This window comes from Pelophylax lessonae, assembly GCF_965119305.1.
Source record: "Pelophylax lessonae genome assembly, chromosome: 1".
In the NCBI taxonomy this organism is placed as follows: Eukaryota; Metazoa; Chordata; class Amphibia; order Anura; family Ranidae; genus Pelophylax; species Pelophylax lessonae.
The window spans coordinates 436,444,618-436,470,044 of NC_138768.1; the positions used below are offsets into that span (position 1 = coordinate 436,444,618).

General features: G+C 46.4%; 1 protein-coding gene across 1 annotated transcript in view; it reads right to left on the minus strand.

Annotated features, from left to right (window-relative positions):
- ZCCHC7 (zinc finger CCHC-type containing 7) overlaps positions 1-25,427 on the minus strand; it is a 391,569-nt gene that overhangs the window by 190,000 nt on the left and 176,142 nt on the right. Inside the window, exon 4 of the mRNA XM_082243866.1 lies at positions 2,208-2,327. Coding sequence (XP_082099992.1) covers positions 2,208-2,327 — 120 coding nt within the window. The remainder of the gene's footprint in view (positions 1-2,207; positions 2,328-25,427) is intronic.

Genomic DNA, 25,427 nt, shown 5'->3' on the forward strand with positions numbered 1-25,427 from the left:
CCAAAGTATTTGGAAAGACCTTATGAATAATTAGCAAATACCTACCTGTTTATTAAAAAGTGCATGTCCAGCCAAAACTTTTTTCTTAGTTTTAGACAGAGTGGGTTAGAACCCTCATGAGGTTTTTACTTCTATCTGGGGCTTGTTTTGAAATTTACTTTCACTTCTTGTCCTGCTGACATTTTACAAGAAAGTAACTGAGGGGAACTCTGAAACACCAACAAAACAGAAATAAAAATGCTGTTTTTAAGAGGAGTAGAGGGGAGACCAAAACTGCAGTCAGATTTTTATTTCTGTCTGTGACCCGATAGCAAATGTTTCCCTATTTCCTGTGAGGTAAAGCGGTTGACAGGAAATGGGAGAAAATCTCTTCCTGATAAGAAAAACCCAACAGTAGTTGTAATCTTTCTGTACTCCAAAATTAGATAAAAAAAATTAGGCTTGACATACACTTTAAAAGGAAAAAAATCATATTTTAAAGTGAAACAACCTAAAATTTTAAAAATTGCAAGCAGACACCTGCCTGCTTGCGTTTTCTAATGAAAGAACACTGAGCTGCACATGCACAACTAACTGTGCCGGAATGATTGCCTCTGTATATAACTGTTAAAATAGCCACATGAATGGGAGCCAGTCATCAACATTACTAGAGACCAGGAAGCTGTCTATGACAGATCGATCATTGTGTTAGGACTGCGCAGTGAGAGCATTCCCAGCACAGAAACCTTGGCTTCCCATTGACACATAAGTTGTGTGTGGGTGTTAAAAGACCACCCTCTGTCACTGCACATATGCGTTCTAGGGATGCCAAAAGGTTAAATGCATTTTAAACATTAAATTCTAAATATTAGTTCCTGCACATTAATAATCACATTCTGTTCAGATAATAGGTTAAACTTCCCATATTAATAAATATTAATATTTTTTTAAATATGTGACAGTGCCCTGAACAGCATTATCACACTTTACCAGAAACCTGTAATGGATAGAATAAATAAAATCAACATTCCCATTAGAGTCAGGTTTTAATTTTATAGTGCCATCCAAACAATGGCACTATGTAAAGTAATATAAATCTAGCATGAGATCAGTCCCCATATGTGTTTACCCTTTCATTAGCAGGCCATTTTTAAGTTTTCTGTGCTGTGATTGACTGTAATGACTCATCCAACACTTTGATTCCTCTACTTTGTCTGTTGTAAGTAGAAGGGAATAGATCAACATTGTAAGCAGTAGCATGCTTACATTTATGATCGCTTTGATTGGTACATTACATGGTACTAAGCCGTTTGCATCCACTTGGTACAATGTATCTTTAAACCAATCCATCTAATGATGGCTCAGTTCACAGCCATTAACCAGTGCAACTTGGTGCTTTATCCAGTGACATTCATGGATAACACTGGGTAAATAACCACCCATTACTTCCCCGTTGGAAAATGTATTGTGGTAGATGGCAGAACAGCAATTAAAGTGCATGTGTTTTTTCTTTTTTCAGTTTTCCGTAGGGTAAGGGTTAGGCCCTCCAGCAAGTTTTTTTTTGCTGTTTATGTCCTTTACTGGGGACAATCCACCCTTTTTGTCCAACTTGAAATCCCACATTTTTTTAGACTATTGTACACCAGAACAAGTGAGGGGAAATTTCTCAATGAGGCAAATGTTCAATGGACAACCAAGATGGGAATTCTTTTTATGTTTAGAGAGATTTTCTCAAATTTGCAGTTGCAATCCCAGGACAAATACTAAAGGGAAATCTCACCTGCAGAATGTAGCTAACTAGAAACTGTGGTTAAAAAAAAAAAAGCAGTCAACACTGCACCAGCAAAACCAGTTTTTACTGATCTGAGTTATGCTGTCATGTATGTATTGGACACTGTACCCATTGTGCGCACGGCACAAATGATGTTTTCTGTACATGTTTGCATTCTTTCGAGTTCGGATTAGAATTAGCCTGCCTATGTTACGCCCCTTGTTACCATAAAAGTACAATCGTGATAATAATGCAATACCTACGTAATTATGTGTATAAAAACCTTCAATTGCATCAAATAAAACAGAAGTTATTTTAGAAAGATGCGGAGTGCATCTTTTGTGTCCATCCCCTACTGCAGTAGTTATTAATTTGTAAGCACTAATCAATATGAGGATAGAACTTGCCTATCTAAAACATTCTGGAACATATGCAATTGGCTAACGGGTAAATTTACCTTAGGAGCAGGACAATTCTTAGAAAGATGTCCACGATAGTTACAGTTCCTGCATATAACATTTTTGTCCTCTGTATAGTAACGATTGGATCGTCTTCTAGAAAGGTTACCAACTTCAGCCTAAAGAGTTGAAGATAAAAAAAAAAAGGAACGTCATACAATACCTACAGACACCTGGCCATGTAAATCCACCCAGTAGTAACTCCTGTAGTACAGACTTTTATGCAAACCTTTTTGGATTATCATGCATGACACAGTCAGTGGAATTCATAGAGTGTGTCAGAGACATGTTTTAGAATTCTGTCACTCCTCCCCATGACAAATATCCAGGAACAGGTATTGTACATTAGTCTGTCAAGTCTAGTCTCAGTCCAGTCCTCAGTGCATGCTCAGACCCTTGATTAGCTAGGACACTGTTGGCTCTGTAGCCAACAGCATCATAGTAACCAATGTCTCATTGCCAGCCCCACTCATCTGCCAGCCAGTGCAATTGCCAGCCAACAGTGAAAGTAAACAAAGGAATGGAGAGGCTGGCTGACATTGTCAAAACAGGGCCAATACGACAGATTCTAAAAGTGGCAGTAGTGAATCTGGTGCATGTGTCAGAAAGCTTTACGAAACAATCTCAAGGCTTTCTGGAATTAGACACAAGACATTTTAAAGGAGCCATAACAAAAGAGTGTCATAATTGCTTCATTGAATTCCCCCACTATGTTTACTCAAGTGCAATCAGCTTTCTAAACTTGTATTTTCTGCATTGCAAGAAACCAAACAGGATGCAATTTTAGCTGCCAATACCGACTTGTTTTTTGAGGTACAAGCACTGGAGCTGTTCCTATCTTTTCTTCAGTACTAGGCGGGTCATAGACCCAGAACCAGCATTTGCTTATCAGGTGTCAGGACATAGTACTGTAAATAATCATGTTATCCATATATCGACCAGGCCTGGGCTCCTGCTATTTACTAGCAGCTGTTTCTTTCAGGGAACAGAGGCTGCTCAGATGTTCGGTAATTAACAGCCATTCATTGTTTCCACAGTGACTCACCTGGTTACCATTACCTGCTTCATTAGTCCAGCCTACAGCCAGCCCCTTGTGGCTATTTAACAGTTTTGCTCATTCCCTCCATGCCCTCACGTGGTCAACATCTCCAGTGTGTTCCTATGTACGACTTGGCCTGGCTGACTTCTCTTCTGATTCCTGCTCCTGATTTTTGGCTCCTGATAATGCTGACTTCTGGTTTCCTGATCCTGGCTTGTCTGCTTATGCGCTCTGGCTTCAAACCCTGGCTTCTGTTTCTGACTACAAATCCTGAACTGTTGTTATTTTTGCTATTACATTACAAGGTGTGATTTTTAACTGCATTTCCTATCTCTGCCTGGCTTATGGTTCCTGACATTACTCAAGGGCCATGAATTCAGAAGATGCAGGCAATCCACCTAGTTACACACGCTCTTGATTCAAACTGCTCATCTGGATCCTCCTACTCCGGCTGCTCCAGTACAACCAGTGTTGCAAGCCATCCCTGCTGCTGCTGCTGCTCTGGTCTCTGTGCAGACACCTGCTTCCCCCAGCATTATGGGGGCAATCCAGCTCACTGCAGAGGGGTTTTTCAACCAGGTTTGAATATATTTTGAGATGCTTCCCCAGGCGTTTCCTACTGACAGAAGCAAAGTAGGCTTTATTATTTCATTGCTTTCTGACAGAGCCTTGGCTTGGGCAAAACCTCTATGGGAAACACAAAAGTCCATTGTCAGGAATTACCCTGGGTCTGTGGCCTCCTTTAAAAGGGTATTTGAGATTCCCGCTCACTCCACCTTTGCTGCCAAAAGCCTCATATCCATTAAACAAAGTACAAGAACTGCTGCTGACTAGGCTATTGAATTTCATACTCTGGCAGCAGGTTTGATTGGACCAATGAGGCTCTGGAGGCTGCTTTTTCCTATGGTCTATCTGATAACATTAAAGATGAGATTGCACCTGAGGTCCTGTAGGGGACAGACCTTAGGTGGCGTCTATGCATCCCCAGCTATCCTGAAGGATAAGCCTCTAGTTCCGGTTATCCTTTACTGGTCTGAGTTTTCTATTGATTCTGGGGCAGCAGGCTTGTTCACAGATAGTGTCTTTGTGTCGAAGCACTCAATACTGCTGCAGCCTCGTGCCTCCCCATTTGCCATTGTGGCTATTGAGGGGAGACTTCCGCAGCATGCCCATGTGACTCATGAAACCACTTAGTTTACCATGGTTGTAGGGGCTCTTAACCATGAGATCATTCCAATTCCAAGTCATTTCCTCACTTCATTACCCAGTTGTCATTGGTTATCCTTAGTTATAGAGGCAAAATCCCCCTTTTGATTGGCGTAGTGCCGAGGTCCTGTCATGGTCGCCACAATGCACTAATACAGGTTTTCAGAAAGTGATTAAGGTCATGTGCACGTCTTCACCCTTCATTGTCAGAGGAATACTGTGAATTAAGTGAGGTCTTTGACAAAAGGTCAGGCCGATATTTTGCCACCACATCTGCCTTATGATTGTACAATTGACCTTCAACCTGGTGCCATTCCTCCTCATGGCCAGGGTTTACCCTTTGTCTGGCTCAGAGGATAAGGCTTTGAGGGAGTATGTTACAGATTCACTTTCCCAGGGGTTCATAAGCAAATCCTTATCTCCTGCCGTTACTGGCTTTTTCTTTGTGAAATAGAAGAGCAGTGAACTGAGACCTTGTATCATACACTGAACAAAATTATAAACGCAACACTTTTGTTTTTGCCCCCATTTTTTATGAGCTGAATTCATAGATCTAAGACTTTTTCTATGTACACAAAAGGTTTATTTCTCTCAAATATTGTTAACAAATCTGTTTAAATCTCTGTTAGCGAGCACTTCTTCTTTGCCGAGATTATCCATCCACCTCACAGGTGTGGTATATCAAGATGCTGATTAGACAGCATGATTATTGCACAGGTGTGCCTTAGGCTGGCCACAATAAAAGGCCACACTAAAATGTGCAGTTTTATCACACAGCACAATGCCACAGATGTTGCAAGTTTTGAGGGAGCATGCTGACTGCAGGAATGTCCACCAGATCTGTCGCCCGTGAATTGACTGTTCATTTCTCTACCATAAGCCGTCTCCAAAGGCGTTTCAGAGAATTTGGCAGTACATCCAACCGGCCTCATAACTGCAGACCATGTGTAACCACACCAGTCCAGGACCTCCACGTCCAGCATCTTCATCTCCAAGATCATCTGAGACCAGCCACCTGGACAGCTGCTGCAACAGTCGGTTTGCATAACCAAAGAATTTCTGCACAAATTGTCAGAAACCATCTCAGGGAAGCTCATCTGCATGCTCGTTGTCCTCATCGGGGTTTCAACCTGACTGCAGTTTGTCGTCGCAACTGACTTGAGTGGGTGAATGCTCACATTTGATTGGAGAGGTGTTCCCTTCACGGATAATTCCCGATTATGACTGTACAGGGCAGATGGCAGACAGCGTGTACGGCATTGTTTGGGTGAGTGGTTTGCTGATGTCAACGTTGTGGTTTGAGTGGCCCATGGTGGCCCAAAGAGCCAATGCGATACCACTGTTGTAAATGAGATAAGGATGTTGAGAGTATATGTAGATGAATAAGATATATGAACAGAATAGATGAATAAAAAGTTTAAACATACAGTGGGTACGGAAAGTATTCAGACCCCCTTAAATTTTTCACTCTGTTATATTGCAGCCATTTGCTAAAATCATTTAAGTTCATTCTTCTTCCTCATGAATGTACACACAGCTCCCCATATTGACGGAAAAACACAGAATTGTTGACATTGTTGCAGATTTATTAAAAAAGAAAAACTGAAATATCACATGGTCCTAAGTATTCAGACCCTTTGCTGTGACACTCGTGTATTTAACTCAGGTGCTTTCCATTTCTTCTGATCATCCTTGAGATGGTTCTACACCTTCATTTGAGTCCAGCTGTGTTTGATTATACTGATTGGACTTGATTAGGAAAGCCACACACCTGTCTATATAAGACCTTCCAGATCACAATGCATGTCAGAGCAAATGAGAATCATGAGGTCAAAGGAACTGCCTGAAGAGGTCAGAGACAGAATTGTGGCAAGGCACAGATCTGGCCAAGGTTACAAAAAGATTTCTGCTGCACTTAAGGTTCCTAAGAGCACAGTGGCCTCCATAATCCTCAAATGGAAGACGTTTGGGACGACCAGAACCCTTCCTAGAGCTGGCCGTCCGGCCAAACTGAGCTATCGGGGGAGAAGAGCCTTGGTGAGAGAGGTAAAGAAGAACCCAAAGATCACTGTGGCTGAGCTCCAGAGATGCAGTCAGGAGATGGGAGAAAGTTGTAGAAAGTCAACCATCACTGCAGCCCTCCACCAGTCGGGGCTTTATGGCAGAGTGGCCCGACGGAAGCCTCTCCTCAGTGTAAGACACATGAAAGCCCACATGGAGTTTGCTAAAACACCTGAAGGACTCCAAGATGGTGAGAAATAAGATTCTCTGGTCTGATGAGACCAAAATAGAACTTTTTGGCCTTAATTCTAAGCGGTATGTGTGGAGAAAACCAGGCACTGCTCATCACCTGTCCAATACAGTCCCAACAGTGAAGCATGGTGGTGGCAGCATCATGCTGTGGGGGTGTTTTTCAGCTGCAGGGACAGGACGACTGGTTGCAATCGAGGGAAAGATGAATGCGGCCAAGTACAGGGATATCCTGGACAAAAACCTTCTCCAGAGTGCTCTGGACCTCAGACTGGGCCGAAGGTTTACCTTCCAACAAGACAATGACCCTAAGCACACAGCTAAAATAACGAAGGAGTGGCTTCACAACAACTCCGTGACTGTTCTTGAATGGCCCAGCCAGAGCCCTGACTTAAACCCAATTGAGCATCTCTGGAGAGACCTAAAAATGGCTGTCCACCAACGTTTACCATCCAACCTGACAGAACTGGAGAGGAGGAATGGCAGAGGATCCCCAAATCCAGGTGTGAAAAGACTTGTTGCATCTTTCCCAAAAAGACTCCTGGCTGTATTAGATCAAAAGGGGGCTTCTACTAAATACTGAGCAAAGGGTCTGAATACTTAGGACCATGTGATATTTCAGTTTTTCTTTTTTAATAAATCTGCAACAATGTCAACAATTCTGTGTTTTTCTGTCAGTATGGGGTGCTATGTGTACATTCATGAGGAAGAAGAATGAACCTAAATGATTTTAGCAAATGGCTGCAATATAACAAAGAGTGAAAAATTTAAGGGGGTCTGAATACTTTCCGTACCCACTGTATAAGGAAAAGGAGCTGCCAATTTAAAAAAGTGTCACCACAATACCATATGAAACAAATGAAAAGTAAATTGGCGCTGTTTTCTCAGTGAGTAGAATTCACTAGCAATATGTGTGTTAAATGATGAAAAAAAACTCTGATTCGTTTTGAATCGCATACTACACATTAAGTATGCGTAACAAAGTGTGTGAAAGAAAGGGGGGGGTGAAAATAATCAGTATAAAAAAGCAAAGAAAATTTATAGAAATAACAACCACCCTAATAAATAATACGCCAAGATCTTACAACATCATGAATCGCATACTACACAGGGATCAAAATAGTGCAAAAATCGCCAAAAGAGTAAAAAATCCAAATCTGCGGCCGAGAACGGAAGCATCGGAGCTTACCGAATATCACGGCTACTCACATGCCCTTACTATATTGTAAGTTTTACTATTTGTTTTTTCCAACAAACTTACTACTTGCTACACTATGAGGTCCTCTTTGATTATGTCCCTGATATGAGCGTGGGTTCCAGGAAGATTACCTTGGACATCATAATATAGAGAGGCGGCATTACCTTCTGGCTGATGCATCTATATGATTGGGGGATCTACTAGTGGCCTCACAAAAGCCCCTGATGTGGAGTAAGGCCCTGAGCCAAGTCTGTTGATATATAATAAAACTCTCATTTGAGTGTATATGGAGGTGAGCAGCCATTGCACTTATTTCTGGATAAGCTCACACTGGTGACACGTTTTGTTGCTGGCAATTTGAAGAGTCACAAGAGTCACTATACGCATTTGGAGCACCTTAAATTTGCACCTTTGCACACGGACACTTTGATTGGATGATATATTCACTCACCATTTAGTGCAATACTTTTATTTGCTTACTCCTTATTTGAAGCACTTTAACGCATTGCACTGATACTTCTTTTTAAAGTTTTTTCTCAATATTTGTGCATTTTAAGCACTCTTTTTTTATTCTGCACAGTGCACATTGGATTTTTTACGGCGATATTTGCACTATTTTGATCACTGTGTAGTATGCGATTCATGATGTTATAAGATCTTGGCATATTATTTATTAGAGTGGTTGTTATTTCTATATATTTTCTTTGCTTTTTTATACTGATTATCTTCACCCCTCCCTTTCTTTCACACACTTTGTTATGCATACTTAATATATAGTATGCAATTCATAACGAATCAGCGTTTTTTCATCATTTACCACACATATTGCTAATGAATTCTACTCACTGAGAAAATAGGTGCATTTTATTGATGGCATTTTGAATGAACAGAGATACTGTGATGAGCTCCTGAGGCCCATTGTTGTGCCATTTATCCACGAACATCACCCCATGCCACAGCATGATAATGCACGGCCCCATGTTGAAAGGATCTGTACACAATTCCTGGAAGCTGAAAACATCCCAGTTCTTACATGGCCAGCATAATCACCGGACATGACACCCATTGAGCATGTTAAGGATGCTCTGGATCGGCGTATACGACAGTGTGTTCCAGGTCCTGCCAATATCCAGCAACTTCGCACAGCCATTGAAGAGGAGTGGACCAACTATCCACAGGCCACAATCAACAACCTGATCAACTCTATGTGAAGGAGATGTGTTGCCCTCCCTGAGGCAAATGGTAGTCACACCAAATACTGACTGGTTTTTGGACCCCTCTGGACCGCCCACACCCCCCCATACAGTAAAACTGCACATTTTAGAGTGGCCTTTTACACCTATGCAATAATCATGCTGTCTAATCAGCATCTTGATATGCCACACCTGTGAGGTGGATGGATTATCTCGGCAAAGGAGAAGTGCTCACTAACCCAGATTTAGACAGATTTGTGAACAATATTTGTGAGAAATTGGTCTTTTGTGTACATAGAAAAGGTCTTAGATCATTGAGTTCAGCTCAAAAATGGGGGCAAAAAGTGTTGCATTTATAATTTTGATCAGTGTATATAGGGGTCTAAATCGCATTATAGTTAGGAATGCATATCCGATCCCATTGATTACAGAATTATTTAACCGCCTCAAGATAGCAACGGTCTTCACTAAGCACGATTTGAGAGGGGCATACAATCTTGTGAGGATTAAGGATGGCAATGAATGAAAAACGGTGTTTAAAACTAGGACCGCACACTACGAATACCTAGTAATTTATTTTGGTCTCTGCAACACTTGTGCAGTTTTCCAGGGATTTATTAACAATGTCCTCCGAGATATGCTGCAGCAATGTGTGGTGGTTTACCGTGATGATATTCCCATATATTTGAAATCCATAGAGAACAACCACACAGACATCTCCCGTGTTCTACAGTGGTTGAGAGAGAACAACCTCTACTGCAAGTTGGAGAAGTGCAAATTCCATCGAGAACTAAGGGTGTTGAAAATAATCGGAGCATCGATGCATCGCGATTCAGCCTTGCTCGATTCTGCATCGATGCAGAGAACAGCTAATCGAGATTGCGCTGATGTCATCCCAGCTCCTCCTCCTTGTCACATTCATCTTAATGGTGGCTTAGAAGACACTCAAACCCAGGCCACCTATGTGTTGCCACCTTCCACCAATCCTCTACTCTCTCCCCTCATCGTCCTGTCCCCGCACCAGCCAATAGAACGTAACCCCAGGGTATAATGTGTCCATGAGGAGCTACACTGTGTGCACGTGTTTACGGGGGCATGGAGGGCCGGGGCTAGGGGCGGCTCAGCCTGTCCGTGCTAGTGCTGCTGCTGATGAGAGTGGTGGTGGCCTGGCCTGTGGTGCACGGAGCTCTAAGGAGGAGACAAAAGCCATCAATACCTTGGTCCCTGGAGGGTTCAGGGTGGCTGCAACATTCCCAGAGGTGTGACGAGGAGGCCGAGCCAGAGAAGAGCTGGGAGAGCAGCAGAGCCAGGTGAAGGTTCTCAGGGGGACACTGAGGGGACTGGACATAGTGAGGGAGGTGCCCGACTGTACTGTCCAAACTGACCAATACCCTTCCTCATCATTAACCTGTCACCATATTATACTGTTCCTGCTGCCACCCCTGCTCATTACCATAGGGCTCCCCTGCCCAGTGTCACAACGGACCAATTCCCATCCTTTTTGTCCAGCCTCCACATGGTCTTCTGTCCCCACCACCCCTCCCCCGCACCTCTACACAGCGAGCATGCAGATATGACAATAAAACAAAAAATGGTGTGTAGAGCTTTGCGGTAATAATGTACAAAAGTGTCTTAAGTAGTAAACAAATATAGTCCTAAAATATATTATAAATCCATGATATGATTGAAAGAAATCTTCCGTGTATTCAAAGTAAATCCAATGCTGAGTGTACTGTGTTCAAACCTTTCACCAGAAATCATTTTCAATTCGGAGTGTACTGTGCTCAATCCATTCACCAGAAATACATTTTCTGGTGAATGATTTGAACACAGTACAGTCAGCATTGGAATTACTTTGAATACACATATTTTTTTCAATCAGATCACGGATTTATATATATTTTTTTGGACTATAATTGTTCACTACACTTCAGTACATTTATCACCGCAAAGCGCTACACACCATTTTTTGCCTATTAAAGGTTGTACTGTATATTCATTGTGTGCTAGCTGCTAACTAAACATAAAGCGCTCATTTTTTTTTGTTTTTAATGCAGCTATGACAGCATGTTCCCCAGCTGGCTGTCAAACTGCCTAATGTCCTCCACAGCCCGTTCCTCCCCCCGTAGGTCCCACTATCTCCCCCCCCCCCCCGGTCACTAACCCCAGATCACCCAAACTCCACATCAGAGGGACATGGCTCCCAGACCATTCTTCTTTCAGCTCCCTAATCAAACAACCTCCATTTACAGTCTACCACCCCCACCCCATGCAACCCTGAACAATCTGAGGTCCCACTCATTCTTATCTCTGGACCCCCTCCATCCTTCAGTTCCTATCACCCCCTCCCCAGACTCCATCAAATAATATTACTGGACTCTTCCAGCCTTCCATTCCTATCATCGGATTCTTCCATCCTTTCTTATTCATGGATTTCTCCATCTTAATTCTTATCCCTTTACCCCACCACCCTTCAGGTCTATCCCCAGACTCTTCCATCCTTTCTTTCCTGTTCATATATTCCTCCTTCCCTATCTCCAAGCTCCACCATCCTTCCTTTCCTATTTATGGATTCCTCCTTCCCTATCCCCAGGCTCCTCCATTCCTATCCCCAAGGCTCCTCCATCCTTCCTTTCCTATTCATGGATTTCTCCTTTCCTATCCCCAGACTCTTCCTTCCTTCCCTATTCATGGATTCCTCCTTCCCTATCCCCAGGCTCCTCCATCCTTCCTTTTCGATTCATGGATTCCTCCTTCCCTACCACCAGACTGTTCCATCCTTCCTTTCCTTTTCATGGATTCCTCCTTTCCTATCCCTAGACTTGTCCATCCTTTTCCTATTCATGGATTACTCCTTCCCTATCCCCAGACTCCTCCATTCTTCCTTTCCTATTCATAGATTCCTTCTTCCCTATCCCCAGACTCCTCCATCCTTCCCTATTCATGGATTCCTCCTTCCCTATCCCCAGACTCCTCCATCCTTTTTATTCTTCCATCCTTCAGTTATTCTGCTTAAAATTTGTTGATAAAAGCCATGGGCAGTAATCGTGATGCATCGCGGAATCAAATCGAAACGCTGACAGAATAATCGTAATCAAAACGAACCGTGAGACCACTGAAGATGCGCACCTCTATCAAGAACGGGTTAAAATTTTTGGGTTATATCATTTCTATTGCTGGATTTTTGATGGACCCAGGGGAACTATCTGCAGTCTTACAGTGGCCTCAAACTGTAGGTCTACATCCTCTACGTTTTCCTGACTTTGCAAATTATCTTTGGAAATGTATTTGTGATTTCTCTTCTCTGCTCAAACCCCTGACTGATATGGACCAGGAAGGATGGCAACCCACAAAGTTGGTCCCTGGATTCAATTAAAGCCTTCGAATCCCTCAAAACCGCTTTTGCTACTGCTCCTGTGCTGACACATCCTGATTCTACGTTACCCTTCATTCTTTAAGTTGATGCATCCGAGACTGGAGTAGGCGCTCTCCTGTCTAAACTTCCTACCCTTCAAGCTCTATGCATTCCTGTGGCTGGCTACTTTTCTAAGAAATTGTCTCCTGCAATTATGCAATTGGGAGATTGGGAGACAGAGAATTATTAGCAATCATTTTAGCTCCTAACCACTTCAATACTGGACACTTTCACCCTCTTCCTGCCCAGGCCAATTTTAAGCATGGTCGCACTTTGAATGACAATTGCACGGTCATGCAACGCTGTACCTAAACAAAATGTATATTATTCTTTTGAGACAAGCTTTCTTTTGGTGGTATTTAATCGTCACTGGGTTTTCTATTTTTTGTTAAACAAATGAAAAAAGAAAAAAAAGTTTTAGTTTGTTACAAAATTTTGTAAATATATAGATTTTTCCTACAGCTTACCTGAAAAAAACATTTCTTGGAGTACATTATGGGACACAGAGCAGCCATATTCATTACTATCTGGGTTATACGCCACCTATAGGTGAATAGACACTGGCAACCAATTAGGACAGGAAGCCCCCCTCTATAGTACCTCAGTTTTGTAGCAAGCAATAAACATCCCAGACAAGAGGGGAGGGACCTGTGTGTCCCGTGATGTACTCCCAAGAAATGGATTTACAGGTAAGCTGTGGGAAAAATACATGACTTCTTTATCATACATCATGGGACACAGAGCAGCCATATTCATTACTATCTGGGTCTCCCCAAAGAAATGCGCTTGAGGGGAGGGGGGACACCATAAAAAACACCGCCATCAGTCCGCAAAAGATCTACATAGCTGCCTGCAGAACACTATGGCCAAATGCAGACTCCTCCTGGGTCCTAAAATCCACTTGATAGGACGTAGTGAACGTATGTACCGAAGGCCAAGTAGCGGCCTTGCAAATCGGAGCCATAAAAACTTGATGGTGAACTGCCCAAGAGGCACCTTCTCTTCTGGTAGAGTGTGCCTTTACCAGAAAAGGTGGAACGTTCCCTTTTAAAACCATACGCCTGGATAATAACCTGACAAATCCATTGAGAAATTGTAGATTTAGATGCTGCCTGCCCTTTCCTGGGTCCTTCTGGCAGCACAAGCAAAAGGTCGGTCTTACGAATCTGAGCGGAAAAGAACAACTTTCTGGTCAAAAGAACCAGAGCAATATGCCCTATGGGCCCAAAAGGCTGTAAATCTGCCCAACACCAAATTTAAATCCCAAGGACACAATGGTGGCCTTACTGGCAGAAGCATATGTAGCACTCCTTGAAGGAAGGTTCGAAATGAAGAATGCGAAGCGATCGATCTCTGGAAAAAAATCGATAAGGCTGAAATTTGACCCTTAAAGTGGTAGTATACCCTTTTACCTACAGGTAAGCCTATAATAAGGCTTACCTGTAGGCATAATTCATATCTATCTCCTAAACCTGCAAGGTTTAGGAGATATTCGTCCTGCATGCAGCCGCTGAAACCAGGAAGCTCTTTGCCGGATCCTTGCCGGAAAGTTACTCCCGTGCGCATGCACGGGAGTGACGTCATTGCGGCTCCAGCCGCTGAACCAGGAAGAGACGCCGAGGGAACATGACGGCTCCCTCAGCGGTGATCGGGTGACTGTGTCAGGGCTTCGTTTTAAGGCAAGTATTTCATAATGAGCTAGTATGCGATGCATACTAGCTTATGCCTTTCTCCTGCAGGGTTTGTTTTTTTTGTTTAGGTGAGTATACAACCGCTTTAATAGTGCCCAAGGCTAACTTAATTTCTACCCCTACTTGCAATAAGGCTAGAATTCTCCGGATTATATATTTACAGGGATGACATTTCCTGGCCTCACACCAGGAACTGCAAGACTTCAAGAATCTGTAAAATGCCTCTAGAGACTGGTTTTCTAGCATTCATCAGGGTAGAGACTGCAGGGCCAGATATACCCCGCTCCTTCAAGATTCAGGCTTCAATAGCCAAGCTGTCAAATTTAGAGACTTTAAAGCAGGGTAGAATATCGGACCCTGAGAGAGCAGGTCCGAAAACAGTAGAAGAACCCAAGGCCTTGCCACTGCCAAATTTAGAATTTGTGTGTACTAAAACCTCCTGGGCCATGTTGGAGCCACCAGGATTACTGCTCTTCCCTCTACCTGGATCCCGCGTAGAAGACGCGGCAGCAGCTGAACCGCGGGAAAGGCATAGATCAGGGAAAACTCCTCCCAAGGAGTCACCAAAGCATTCCCTTTTGACTGCAAAATGATCCCTGGTCCTGGACACAAAATGTTTCAACTTGTTGTTGAACCTGGATGCCAACAGATCTATATCCGGGACCCCCCAGCGTTGGCAGATCAATGCAAAGATTTGGGGGTGTAAGGACCATTCCCCCAGGAAACATCTGCTGACAACTCAAAGTCTGCCTGCCAGTTTTCTATTCCCGGAATGAAAACCAGACAGGCATGGAACAAATTTTTCCACCCAGGATAGGACGAGATCCCCCTCCTTCTGGGCTAACTGACTCTTGGTGCCTCCCTGATGGTTGATATAAGCCACAGCTAAGGCATTGTCGGATTGTACCCTAATAGGGTAACCACAAAGCCTGAACATCCAGTACTTTAATGCCTGCCAAACTGCTTGTATTCCCAGGATATTGATGGAAAGACTCCTTTCTACCCAAGACCACTTTCCTTGGACAGTGGCTTCCTCCAGAACCACTCCCCAGCTGGAGAGACTGGCATCTGTAGTCACTACCTTCCAGACTACTGGAAGAAAGGGTTTCCCTCGTTCCAAATTCCTGGCCATCGACTACCAACTTAGACTCTGGCATACCCTAGGTACCAGGGACATGCACCAATCTAAGGCCTGGATCTTTCTGCTCCAGGCTGACAATGTTTTTCTGTAAAGGTCTGCCATGGAATTGAGCATAGGGAACTGCTTCCAGTGAGGACACCAACTTCCCGAATAACCTTATGCAAAGACGTACAGAAGGATACTTTTTCCTTCTTACGGACCAAACTCTATCCTTCAGGTCTACGACCTATCTTGAAGGCAAGAATACCTTTGCCTGTACTGTATCCACAAGAAAACCCAGACATTCCAGATGCTGGACCGGCTGTAATGCTGACTTTGCCAAGTTCAATCACAATCCAACCCAGACATTCTAAGAACTGAACTGTCCGGAACACATTCTGGCATAGAGTTTAAGCTGATCGGTCTATTAGCAATAGATAGTCTAGATATCCTACCACTGCTATTCCTTGAGTCCTTAGAGCTGCCAATACTGGGGCTAGAAACAAACAAGGTAAAACGTTGGCGCATAACACAAACCTAAATAGCATCACCATAGGGATTAAAGTCCATGCATAGTCCCTAAATAGTTCAATAAAAATGGAAGAAATTGGAAGAGTGAATGACACCAAGGGCTGGCTCTGCAGCAGAGAGAAGTTGACTCTGAAATGCAAAAGTGAAAGAAAAAGCAGAGAGCCTTTAAGTGTAGTGTGTTTAATTATCCCCAGTAGAACAGATACAGAAACTTGCTCACATAAGAACAATAAGAAAAATCTCATCTGAACGGCGACATTCCGAAATGGGGAGTCTGTGTCCAGGTGTATGTCTCCATGCTGGTAGTGCAGGGGAGGAAGCGTAGTATACTGTGGCTCCGTCAGGCTGGATGGCCGGCGGCTTCCGGGTACCGCTCTGCTGTCGCTGCACTTGAAAAAAAGAGCCTGCACGCTAGGTGAGGCTTCTGCGCATGCTCTGAAACGCGTTGTACTATTGGCTGCCCGATCGGTGATGTCACGCAGGCCACTCTGCGTTCTAAGTGTCAGAGGAGAGCGGTACCCGGAAGCTGCCGGCCATCCAGCCTGACGGAGCCACGGTATACTACGCTTCCTCCCCTGCACCATCAGCGTGAAGACATACACCTGGACACGGACTCCATTTCGGAATGCCACCGTTCAGATGAGCTTTTTCATATTGTTCTTATGTGACCAAGTTTCTGTATCTGTTATACTGTGGATAAATAAACACAGGACACTTAGAGGCGCTCTGCTTTTTCTTTCAATACAAGGGCTAGGATCTTTGTAAACATTCGTAAAGCCACGGCCAGCATGAAGGGCAGAGCCACAAACTGAAAACGCCGGTTTTCTACTGCAAAGCGTAAAAACGTTTGATAGGCCTGAAAGATAGGCACGTGAAGGTATGCATCCTTAATGTCTATGGATGCTAGAAATTCTCCTCCCTGCAGAGAGGCCATGACTGAGCAAATTGACTCCATTCAAAAAGTGCAAATGTTTAGAAACTGGTTCAGAGCTTTGAGATCCAGAATAGGTCTAACCTCTCCGTTTGGCTTGGGGACTACGAAAAGGTTTGAGTAAAAACCCTGAATCTTTCTTCCCCAAGGAACTTCTGTAATTACTCTTTGAGACCATAAATGGTCCAGAGCCAGAAAGAGAGATCTTTTTAGAGGATCTGTAGGTATGTTTGACTTTACAAACCGAGGATGAGGAAACACCCGAAATTCTAGTTTGTACCTCCAGAAAGATAGTGGAAATAACCCAGTTGTCCTGAATTATTTCTACCCAGACCTCCAAGAACTATAGCAGCCTTCCCCCCACCAGACTGAGTGGGGGCGCCCCTTCACAGGGCAGATTTAGAGCTAGACATGGTAGCTCTCTATGCCCAGGGGGTTTCTACTGCCCTTGACCTGAAGGCTTGGTTCTAGATCCAGATGGCTGGGGCTGTCGCACCTGCCTGGGATTAGAAGTACTGGGAGTCTGAGTGTTTGAAACCTTAAAAGACTGCCAAAAGAGCACACCGTGACATTTGCTGAATGGAGTCTTTAAGAGCATCTACTGCAAAACCCAAAGTTCGAGGTAGATCTACCAAGTCTTCCACAAATTCTCCTTAAGGAACCGTCCTGGAAACTCATTTAATACGGTCTTTTAAAGCCTGACAAACGCCTATAGCTGAATCTGCTGGTTGTATTGCAGACCCTGCAATAGCAAAGGAAGCTTTTAGCAAAGAGTCAAACTTCATATCAGCTGGATCTTTAAAAACCTGGGCATTATCCACAGGACAAGTTTAGCTTTTGTTAACAAAAGAAATGGCAGCATCCACAGTAGGTAAACTCCATTTTCCTATGAACTTTCCTCCATAAGATACAACAAAGAAAATCTTTCGGGAGGAACAAAAATCCCATTAGGATGATCCCAATTAGCATACATTATCTGCTTTAAAATGTAAAGGAAATGCCTGAGGACTTTGAGAAGGGTGCAATGAGCCTAAAGAGGAAAAAGACTTCAGACACCTCTAAGGGAGGTAATTTAAATCCAGACCGGACCATTTCAGTAATCTCTGGGATTGAGAGGCCGAGAATGACTCCTCAGATCCTGGCTCCCCAGAAATGGAAACCTCAGCTTGACCTTCTACAGGGTCATTTAGAGCTACTTCTTCCACATCCTCTGCCCAATCCTGAACTGAAACGGGGGGTGCTCAGGTGAGGGGGTTCTTTCACGTTTCCTCCCTCCTTGCAATGCTTCAATTATGCCAGCAGTTTTACCCTCAAGGCCACCAACCGCCAATGCCAAATTGTCCTTAGTGACGTAGGCTGAGACAGATGCACTGAATGCGGCTGCTATGCCCGACAACCGCAATGGCTCAGTTTGGCTAGACGCCTCTGGCCCTTCAGGGGAGGTAAACACAGAGGAAGCACGGCTAGGAACTTATCCTGAAGGTGCCCCTTCTAACTGTGACCCCCCTCCCCACTCCTCTTTCGGGAGGACATTGCTCTAGGCAAGAAAACTTCAGGTACTAACTTTAATGTATTAGTGTATTCAAGGCTTGTGCCAAGCTATACAGCTTATCACACACACACACAGCACTGATTATCCCAAAGTAACAGAACCTGTCTGTGCCTGTAAACATGCACTCACAGTGACTCAAAACACCCAGCTGCTGCTGCTCTGCATCCCCTCCAGTCTCTGACAGAAGCTTGCGTGCTGGGAACACTTCCCTAAAATTTGCGCTTGTGCGGCGCGCTACGTGCACGACCGCATCAACGTGCACCCCAATCGCCTCATGACACGCACCCTCCATGTGCACGCTTATGCCTGTAAATGGCGAATATTCACGCGCGTGTAAGATCCAACGCCACTGAGGGGATGAATGCGCGGGCGCTTGTGTTGTGTGCCTAGGCGAAAACCTGCACGCCAAGCCATATGGAGTGAGAGCAGAATGTTTAAGCAAACAAGGTGCGTTTTGTCACAGCTGATACACCTACTGTCTCTGGTGGAGACCTAAACTTGGCACTCGGTATCTGTTATTTTAAAGGGGACAGTGCATAAAAATAGTTTTTACAAATATTTTTTAAAGTGGACTTACCATTCCCGCCGCAGGATTCTGCTTAAAACAAGAACCCAATCCTCACCCATCACGGCGGGTTTCTGTTACTTGCCGACCATGAAGGACTGGGTCCCCTTGTTTTTGAGGGGCCACTCACTTGGACCTGTAGAGCACCCTACCGGAATGCCTTGGGGTTGATTTTACCAAGGGTACTGATCCCAGGGTCCAGTGCCTAAAAAGGTCACATTACAGGCAAAAACTGAATTTTTGTAAAATCTTACCTGTAAAATTCCTTTCTCCGAGTCCTCCGACAGTAGCCGCCTCCTCTAAGTCCTCACTGATGGGTATTGTCTTCCTATCCGTAGGAATAGCTAGGCATATAGACTTAGTCCAAAGACAAAAGGCATTAGCATATACACACCCACGGGGGCTGTCCCATCCGGTCAATACCCCCCCTGCATCACCACTCCCAACTCAGTTTGGTAGCATAGCAGTAGGTAATAAGAACCCCAAAAGAGGGGCGGGGGCGGCGACTGTCGGAGGACTCAGAGAAAGGAATTTTACAGGTAAGATTTTACAAAAATTCAGTTTTCTCTTACGTCCTCCGACAGTCGCCGCCTTCTCTAAGTCCTCACTGATGGGATGTCCCAAAGCAGTATAGACATGAGGGGTGGGAGACGCAACCGTAGAAAAGGCAACGCAGTATCCACATCAGAGAAAGGAATCTTACATGCACCGTAAGAGAACCAACTGGGCAACAGAAAAAAACAATGCTCAACAGGAGCAACAGCCCAGGAAAGCAAATGCCAACAGCCAGGGACCCAGAGAAAAAATTCAAGGGTCCATCATGGCACTGCCGCACTGAGAACCTTGCGGCCAAAAGAAGCATCAGCTGATGCCAGAACGTCTACTTTGTAGAACTTGGAAAAAAGTGTGCACCGACGACCAAGTCGCCGCCTTGCACACCTGGACCACCGAGGCCCGATTCCAATAGGCCCAAGATGCACTCAAAGACCTGGTAGAGTGCGCCTTAACAGGGAAGGGCGGAACCCGTTCCTTCAAGGCGTAAGCCTGCTCAAAAGGATTTCGTAGACGACAGGTAAACCCTGATCGCCCTGACAACATCCAAGGAATGCAAAGCAACCTCCTTTGGAAGTTTTGGCTTCATACAACGCGAAGGCAGGACAATGTCCTCATTAAGGTGAAAGTGAGAGATCACCTTGGGAAGGAAGGATGGGGGTGGACGCAAAACCACCTTATCCTCGTGAATGATCAAGTAAGGGGAGCGGCAAGACAACGCCGCCAGCTCCGACACTCTGCGAGCCGAAGTGATCGCCACTAAAAAGGCAACCTTCTTAGACAGCAGAGGCAACGATATCTCCCTGATGTTTTCAAAGGGAACACGCTGTAACGCGGACAGAACCAAGTTCAAGTCCCATGGAGGTAAAGGCTCCTTCCTGGGAGGAGCCAGATGTCGCACCCCTTGAATGAAGGTGCGCACCAAAGAACGAGATGCCAAAGGGCGTTGGAAAAGAACAGCCAGTGCAGACACCTGGCCCTTTATCGTGGCCAGCGCCAGGCGCTGATCCACTCCAGACTGGAGGAAAGCCAAAATTCTCGACAACGAGTAAGAACGAGGGGAGAAACCCCTGGACTCACACCAGGCGAAATAGGCTTTCCAGGTACGGTAATAAATCTTACCAGAGGAGGATTTCCTAGCCTTGATCAGGGTAGGAATAACCTCAGGAGATAGGCCCTTGTCCTTCAAGACCTAGGTCTCAACAGCCAGGCCGTTAAAGCCAGCGACTGTGAAGCAGGATGGAAGATCGGACCTTGAGACAGGAGATCTTACCGCAGAGGCAGACGCCACGGAGGCGCCACTGCCAGGTGAACAACGTCGGCATACCAAGACCGGCAAAGCCAGTCCGGCGCCACCAGAATCACCATGTGCGGTTCCGAGACCAATCTGCGAAGGAACCAGGATAGTAACTGAATCGGAGGAAAGGCGTACATCAGGCGATACTGATGCCAAGGGGCCACCAACGCATCCGAGGCGTCCGCCAACGGATCGCGCGTTCTTGCTACGAACCTTTCCACCTTTCGATTTAGCCAGGACGCGAACAGATCCACGTCTGGGGATCCCCACTTCGCACACAGCATCTGAAAGACCTCCGGGTGTAGGGACCATTCCCCCTGGTCCAGGGTCTGGCGGCTCAGATAGTCTGCCTGCCAATTCTCCACACCCAGAATGTGAACTGCCGAAATCGCCAGGACATGAGTCTCGGCCCAAGACAGGATGTCGGTCACCTCCCGGGCTGCTCGAGCACTCCTGGTGCCCCCCTGGTGGTTGATGTAAGCCACCGCGGTAGCATTGTCCGTCTGTACGCGAACAGGCAGGCCCTGGAGACGGTCCGACCACTGGAAGAGAGAGTTTTATCGCTCGTAGTTCCAGCACATTTATCGGGAGGGAGGATTCCTCCTCCGACCAAGTGCCCTGGGCAGACAGGGTGCCCAGGACTCCACCCCAGCCCGACAGGCTGGCGTCCGTGGTAACCACTGTCCACACCAACGGGCGGAAGAACTTGCCTTCCGCCACCGACGGGGACTGGATCCACCACAGAAGAGCCAATCTGGTCCGGCGACTCAAGGAGACATCCAGATCCAAGGACTGAGGAAGTCTGTTCCACCTGGCCAGGATCTCTGTCTGAGAGCCCGCGTGTGGAACTGGGCAAAGGGAATCGCCTCGAAGGCCGACACCATCAAACCCAGGCCCCGCATGCAGGTCCTGAGTGACGAGGACGGATTGTCCCTGAGGGACCTGATTTCGTCCCGCAAAGTCCGGAGCTTGTCCTCCGGCAAGAATACCTTTGCTTGAGCAGAGTCCAGAACCATTCCCAGATAGGGAAGGCGAAGCGATGGAGACAACGCTGATTTTTGAACGTTGATGGTCCACCCGAACTCGTGGAGCGTCTGTACCGTGATGGACAGATCGCGCACAAGGTCCTGACTGGCACGCGATCTCAGAAGCAGATCGTCCAGGTACCCCAGGACCGCAATGCCCTGGGCCCGCAGCAGGCCCAGGACCGGTGCCAACACCTTGGTAAACACCCTTGGTGCCGAAGCGAGACCGAAAGGTAACACTACAAACTGGTAGTGGTCCTCTGCGATAGCAAACCGAAGGTACCGCTGATGAACCTCGAAAATGGGGATGTGCAGGTACGCATCCTTCAGATCTATCGAAGCCAGGAATTCTCCTGGACTCAAGGAGGCCACAACCGAATGGAGAGACTCCATTCGAAACTTCCGAACGCGCACGAAACGGTTCAGCGCTTTCAGGTCCAGAATAGGACGCACTTTGCCCTCCTTCCTGGGCACAGTGAACAGATTCGAATAAAACCCCCGAAACCTGTCCCGATGAGGCACCGGGACAATCACCCCCTGAGCAAGCATGTCCTGCACCGCTTGATGCAAGTCCTGCAGACGCCCCGGAAGCAGATGGAGATTGGAGGGAAAGAATCTGTCCGCCGGCCTGGAAAGGAATTCGATCTTGTAACCTGATCAAACGATTTACTGGACCCACCTGTCCGAGATCCGGAGCAGCCAAGGCTGGAGGAAACCGCCCAAACGTCCCCCCACCCCAGAAATGGGTGAGGGCGCCCCTTCAGGCAGAGGCGGAGTGTCCCGCCGAGCCGGCATTGTCTTCTGCTTACCCGCCTAGGGTTTCTTCTGGTTGCCCTGGGCCTTGAAGGGCTTGCCCTTGGATTGGTTCCGAAAGGCACGAAAGGACGCCTGATTTGATTTAGGCGCAGAACCCCGCTTGCCACGGAAAAACTTGTTCTTCGGGTTCTGGGGTAGCATAGTGCTCTTGCCCCCCGTGACGCCTTTTACCAGGGTATCCAACGCCTCGCCAAAAAGGCGAGAGCCAGCATAGGGAAAATCAGCAACAGTTTTCCGCGAGGACTGGTCGGCCGACCAGCTCTTCAGCCATATCAGTCGCCGGTTAAGTACCGCGACACTCGAGAGGCGAGCCACCAAGGGGGCCTCATTTAGGGCTGCATCACACAGATACATGACTCCTTGATGGATCTGGTCCACCATTTCCAGTCGTGCAGGCGGCACGTCATCAGACACTAGGTTGCTTCTAAGCACCTTAATCCAATCAGCCACCGCCTGAGCCACCAGAACGGACGCGAAAACGGGTTTGAGCAATGAACCCGCCACCGTATAGGAATGGCGGGCTAGAGACTCCAACTGACGGTCAGTGGGATCCCGGAAAACCGGGGTATCCTCAGTAGGAACCAAGGTAGACTTGTTCAGCACGGCCACAGTGTGATCTACCTGTGGAGGCACACACCAATCGCAATTCCGTAGCCGGCGCAAAAGGATAAAGCAATTTGAACCGACTAGGTACCAGGAATGGACCTTTTAACGTGCGCCACATTTCATTAACAGTGTAATGGAATTCCGCTGGGCAGGGAAAAACCTGCGCAGACTTGCGGGTCCTGTGCGTCCCAAAAGAGGACACAACGCCCGGAGGACTGGGCTCGTCCACCAAATGTAAGGTATCCTTAACCGAAATAATCAACTCATCCATGGTCGCCCGTTCTTCGGGTGACCCTGGGGAGGATGTATCAACACCCTCCACCTCAGCCTCCCCCTCAGACCCCGGGGGGTCTAAGGATGAGCGGGACCCTGAAAAGGGCACGCTCGCAGCAGCAGCATCCATATCCCCATCTGAATCAGAAGAGAGAGACAGCCTTGGCCATTTTCTCGCAGCCCGTTCAGACATCAGCATTTCCATATTTGCCACTAAAGTCGCAACTACAGCAGCCAGATCAGGTCGCAGCGGGGCCACAGGAGAACTGGGGCCCCCCACTAAAGCTGGAGGAAACTTGCTTTCCTGAGAATCCATGGCTCAAGATAATAAAAAACTACAGTGCAAAAAAGTAGTGTACTGTCCCCTTAAATAGCGCTGCGGAGTGCGCAGCCCACCGCTACTGTCACAGCTATGAAGACCCCCAAAAGGAGAAAGAAACTGAGCCAGAAGCAGTATACAGAAGAAGACAGAGATAAACTGCAGAGCCCGCAGATCGTTGCTACCTGTGTCCTTGCTGCCTGAGAGGAAAAGGAAATGCTGCTGGAGGGGGCTGGCTATAAGCCAGACCCCAGGGAAAATGGCTGCCCCATAGGGATGCATAGGAGGCTACGCCAAGATGGCCAACATGCGGCCGAACCGATCGTTCCACCGCCCACAAAATGGCGGCGGATGGCGCCAAAATGAGCTGTATACTCGCCCCAGAGGGGCTATACACGTGTGCATAGTAAAAAAATGGCGGACCGCGCGATGTTACCCCCGCAGCGGTCGCCGCACAACACAGAAGTCTGTACCCCCAGACATGCACCTAAGGTGACACAGGGACAGGGACCCCCGGCAAACATACAGATCTGCACACAGCGAACCCCGCAGGGATCGCACAGGGAGTCACACAGGCACAGACATGGGGACACACAGCAACACAGACTGCCACCCCAGGCAGAGGCCCCACACAGAAAAGTACTTACCTGTACCCGATGGCGTGGGGGAGCCTCTATGCACGGATAAACCTCTGTCCTCTTCTGACAGGGAGTGCCGTGAGCCAGGGACATGACGCTGCAGCACCGCAGACAAGTCCTGTGAGGTAGCCACCTCACGGCTGCATCCCTGCAGCGAACAGGGATGGGTCGTTCTTAATGCCTGGGCGAACCATAGCTGAACGCTCGATGGCGGGCTGGGGGTCCATCTGACCCTCTGTGCCCTGGAGAACCAGGGCGGCCAGTCCGAATCCCAGCACCGCATGATCCATCTTCATCCGAAGAATAAACTAACACTAAAGCTGACAAAATAAACAGCTAGTAAAGTGAAAGAAAAAACTTGACATTTTAAAAGAAAATCAAATAGGAAGGCTGAGACTGAAGCCCCAGCACAAGGTAGCCTGACTATTCCTGACGCTAGGCAAGTTAAAACTGAGTTGGGAGTGGTGATGCAGGGGGGGTATTGACCGGATGGGACAGCCCCCGTGGGTGTGTATATGCTAATGCCTTTTGTCTTTGGACTAAGTCTATATGCCTAGCTATTTCTACGGATAGGAAGACAATACCCATCAGTGAGGACTTCGAGGAGGCGGCGACTGTCGGGAGGATGTAAGAGAAACCTTGTTTCTCCATTACCGAGGCTCATGTACTATCCTTTGAGTCTTCCACTTTTTGATGGATCTGATTTCTAATTCCCATTTAATTCAAAGATCTTGATTAGGGTTTGTAGCATAATCTTCTTTCTTTCTTCTTTGAAAAAATAAAAACATGGAAAGCTTCTCTTATCCGTGACCATCACCTTCAAAACACTGGCGAAAAAAACTGAGGTACTCCCTGTATAGAAGGGGTTATATAGACAGGGTGACCCCCCACCCCTTCAACCTCTGCAGCAATGCTGGCAGCAGTCATACGTCCATTTCCCAAGGACAGCCTCTGCAGAGGACGCTGAGAACTTGTACTCAACCTCTGATCGACCATGGTGAG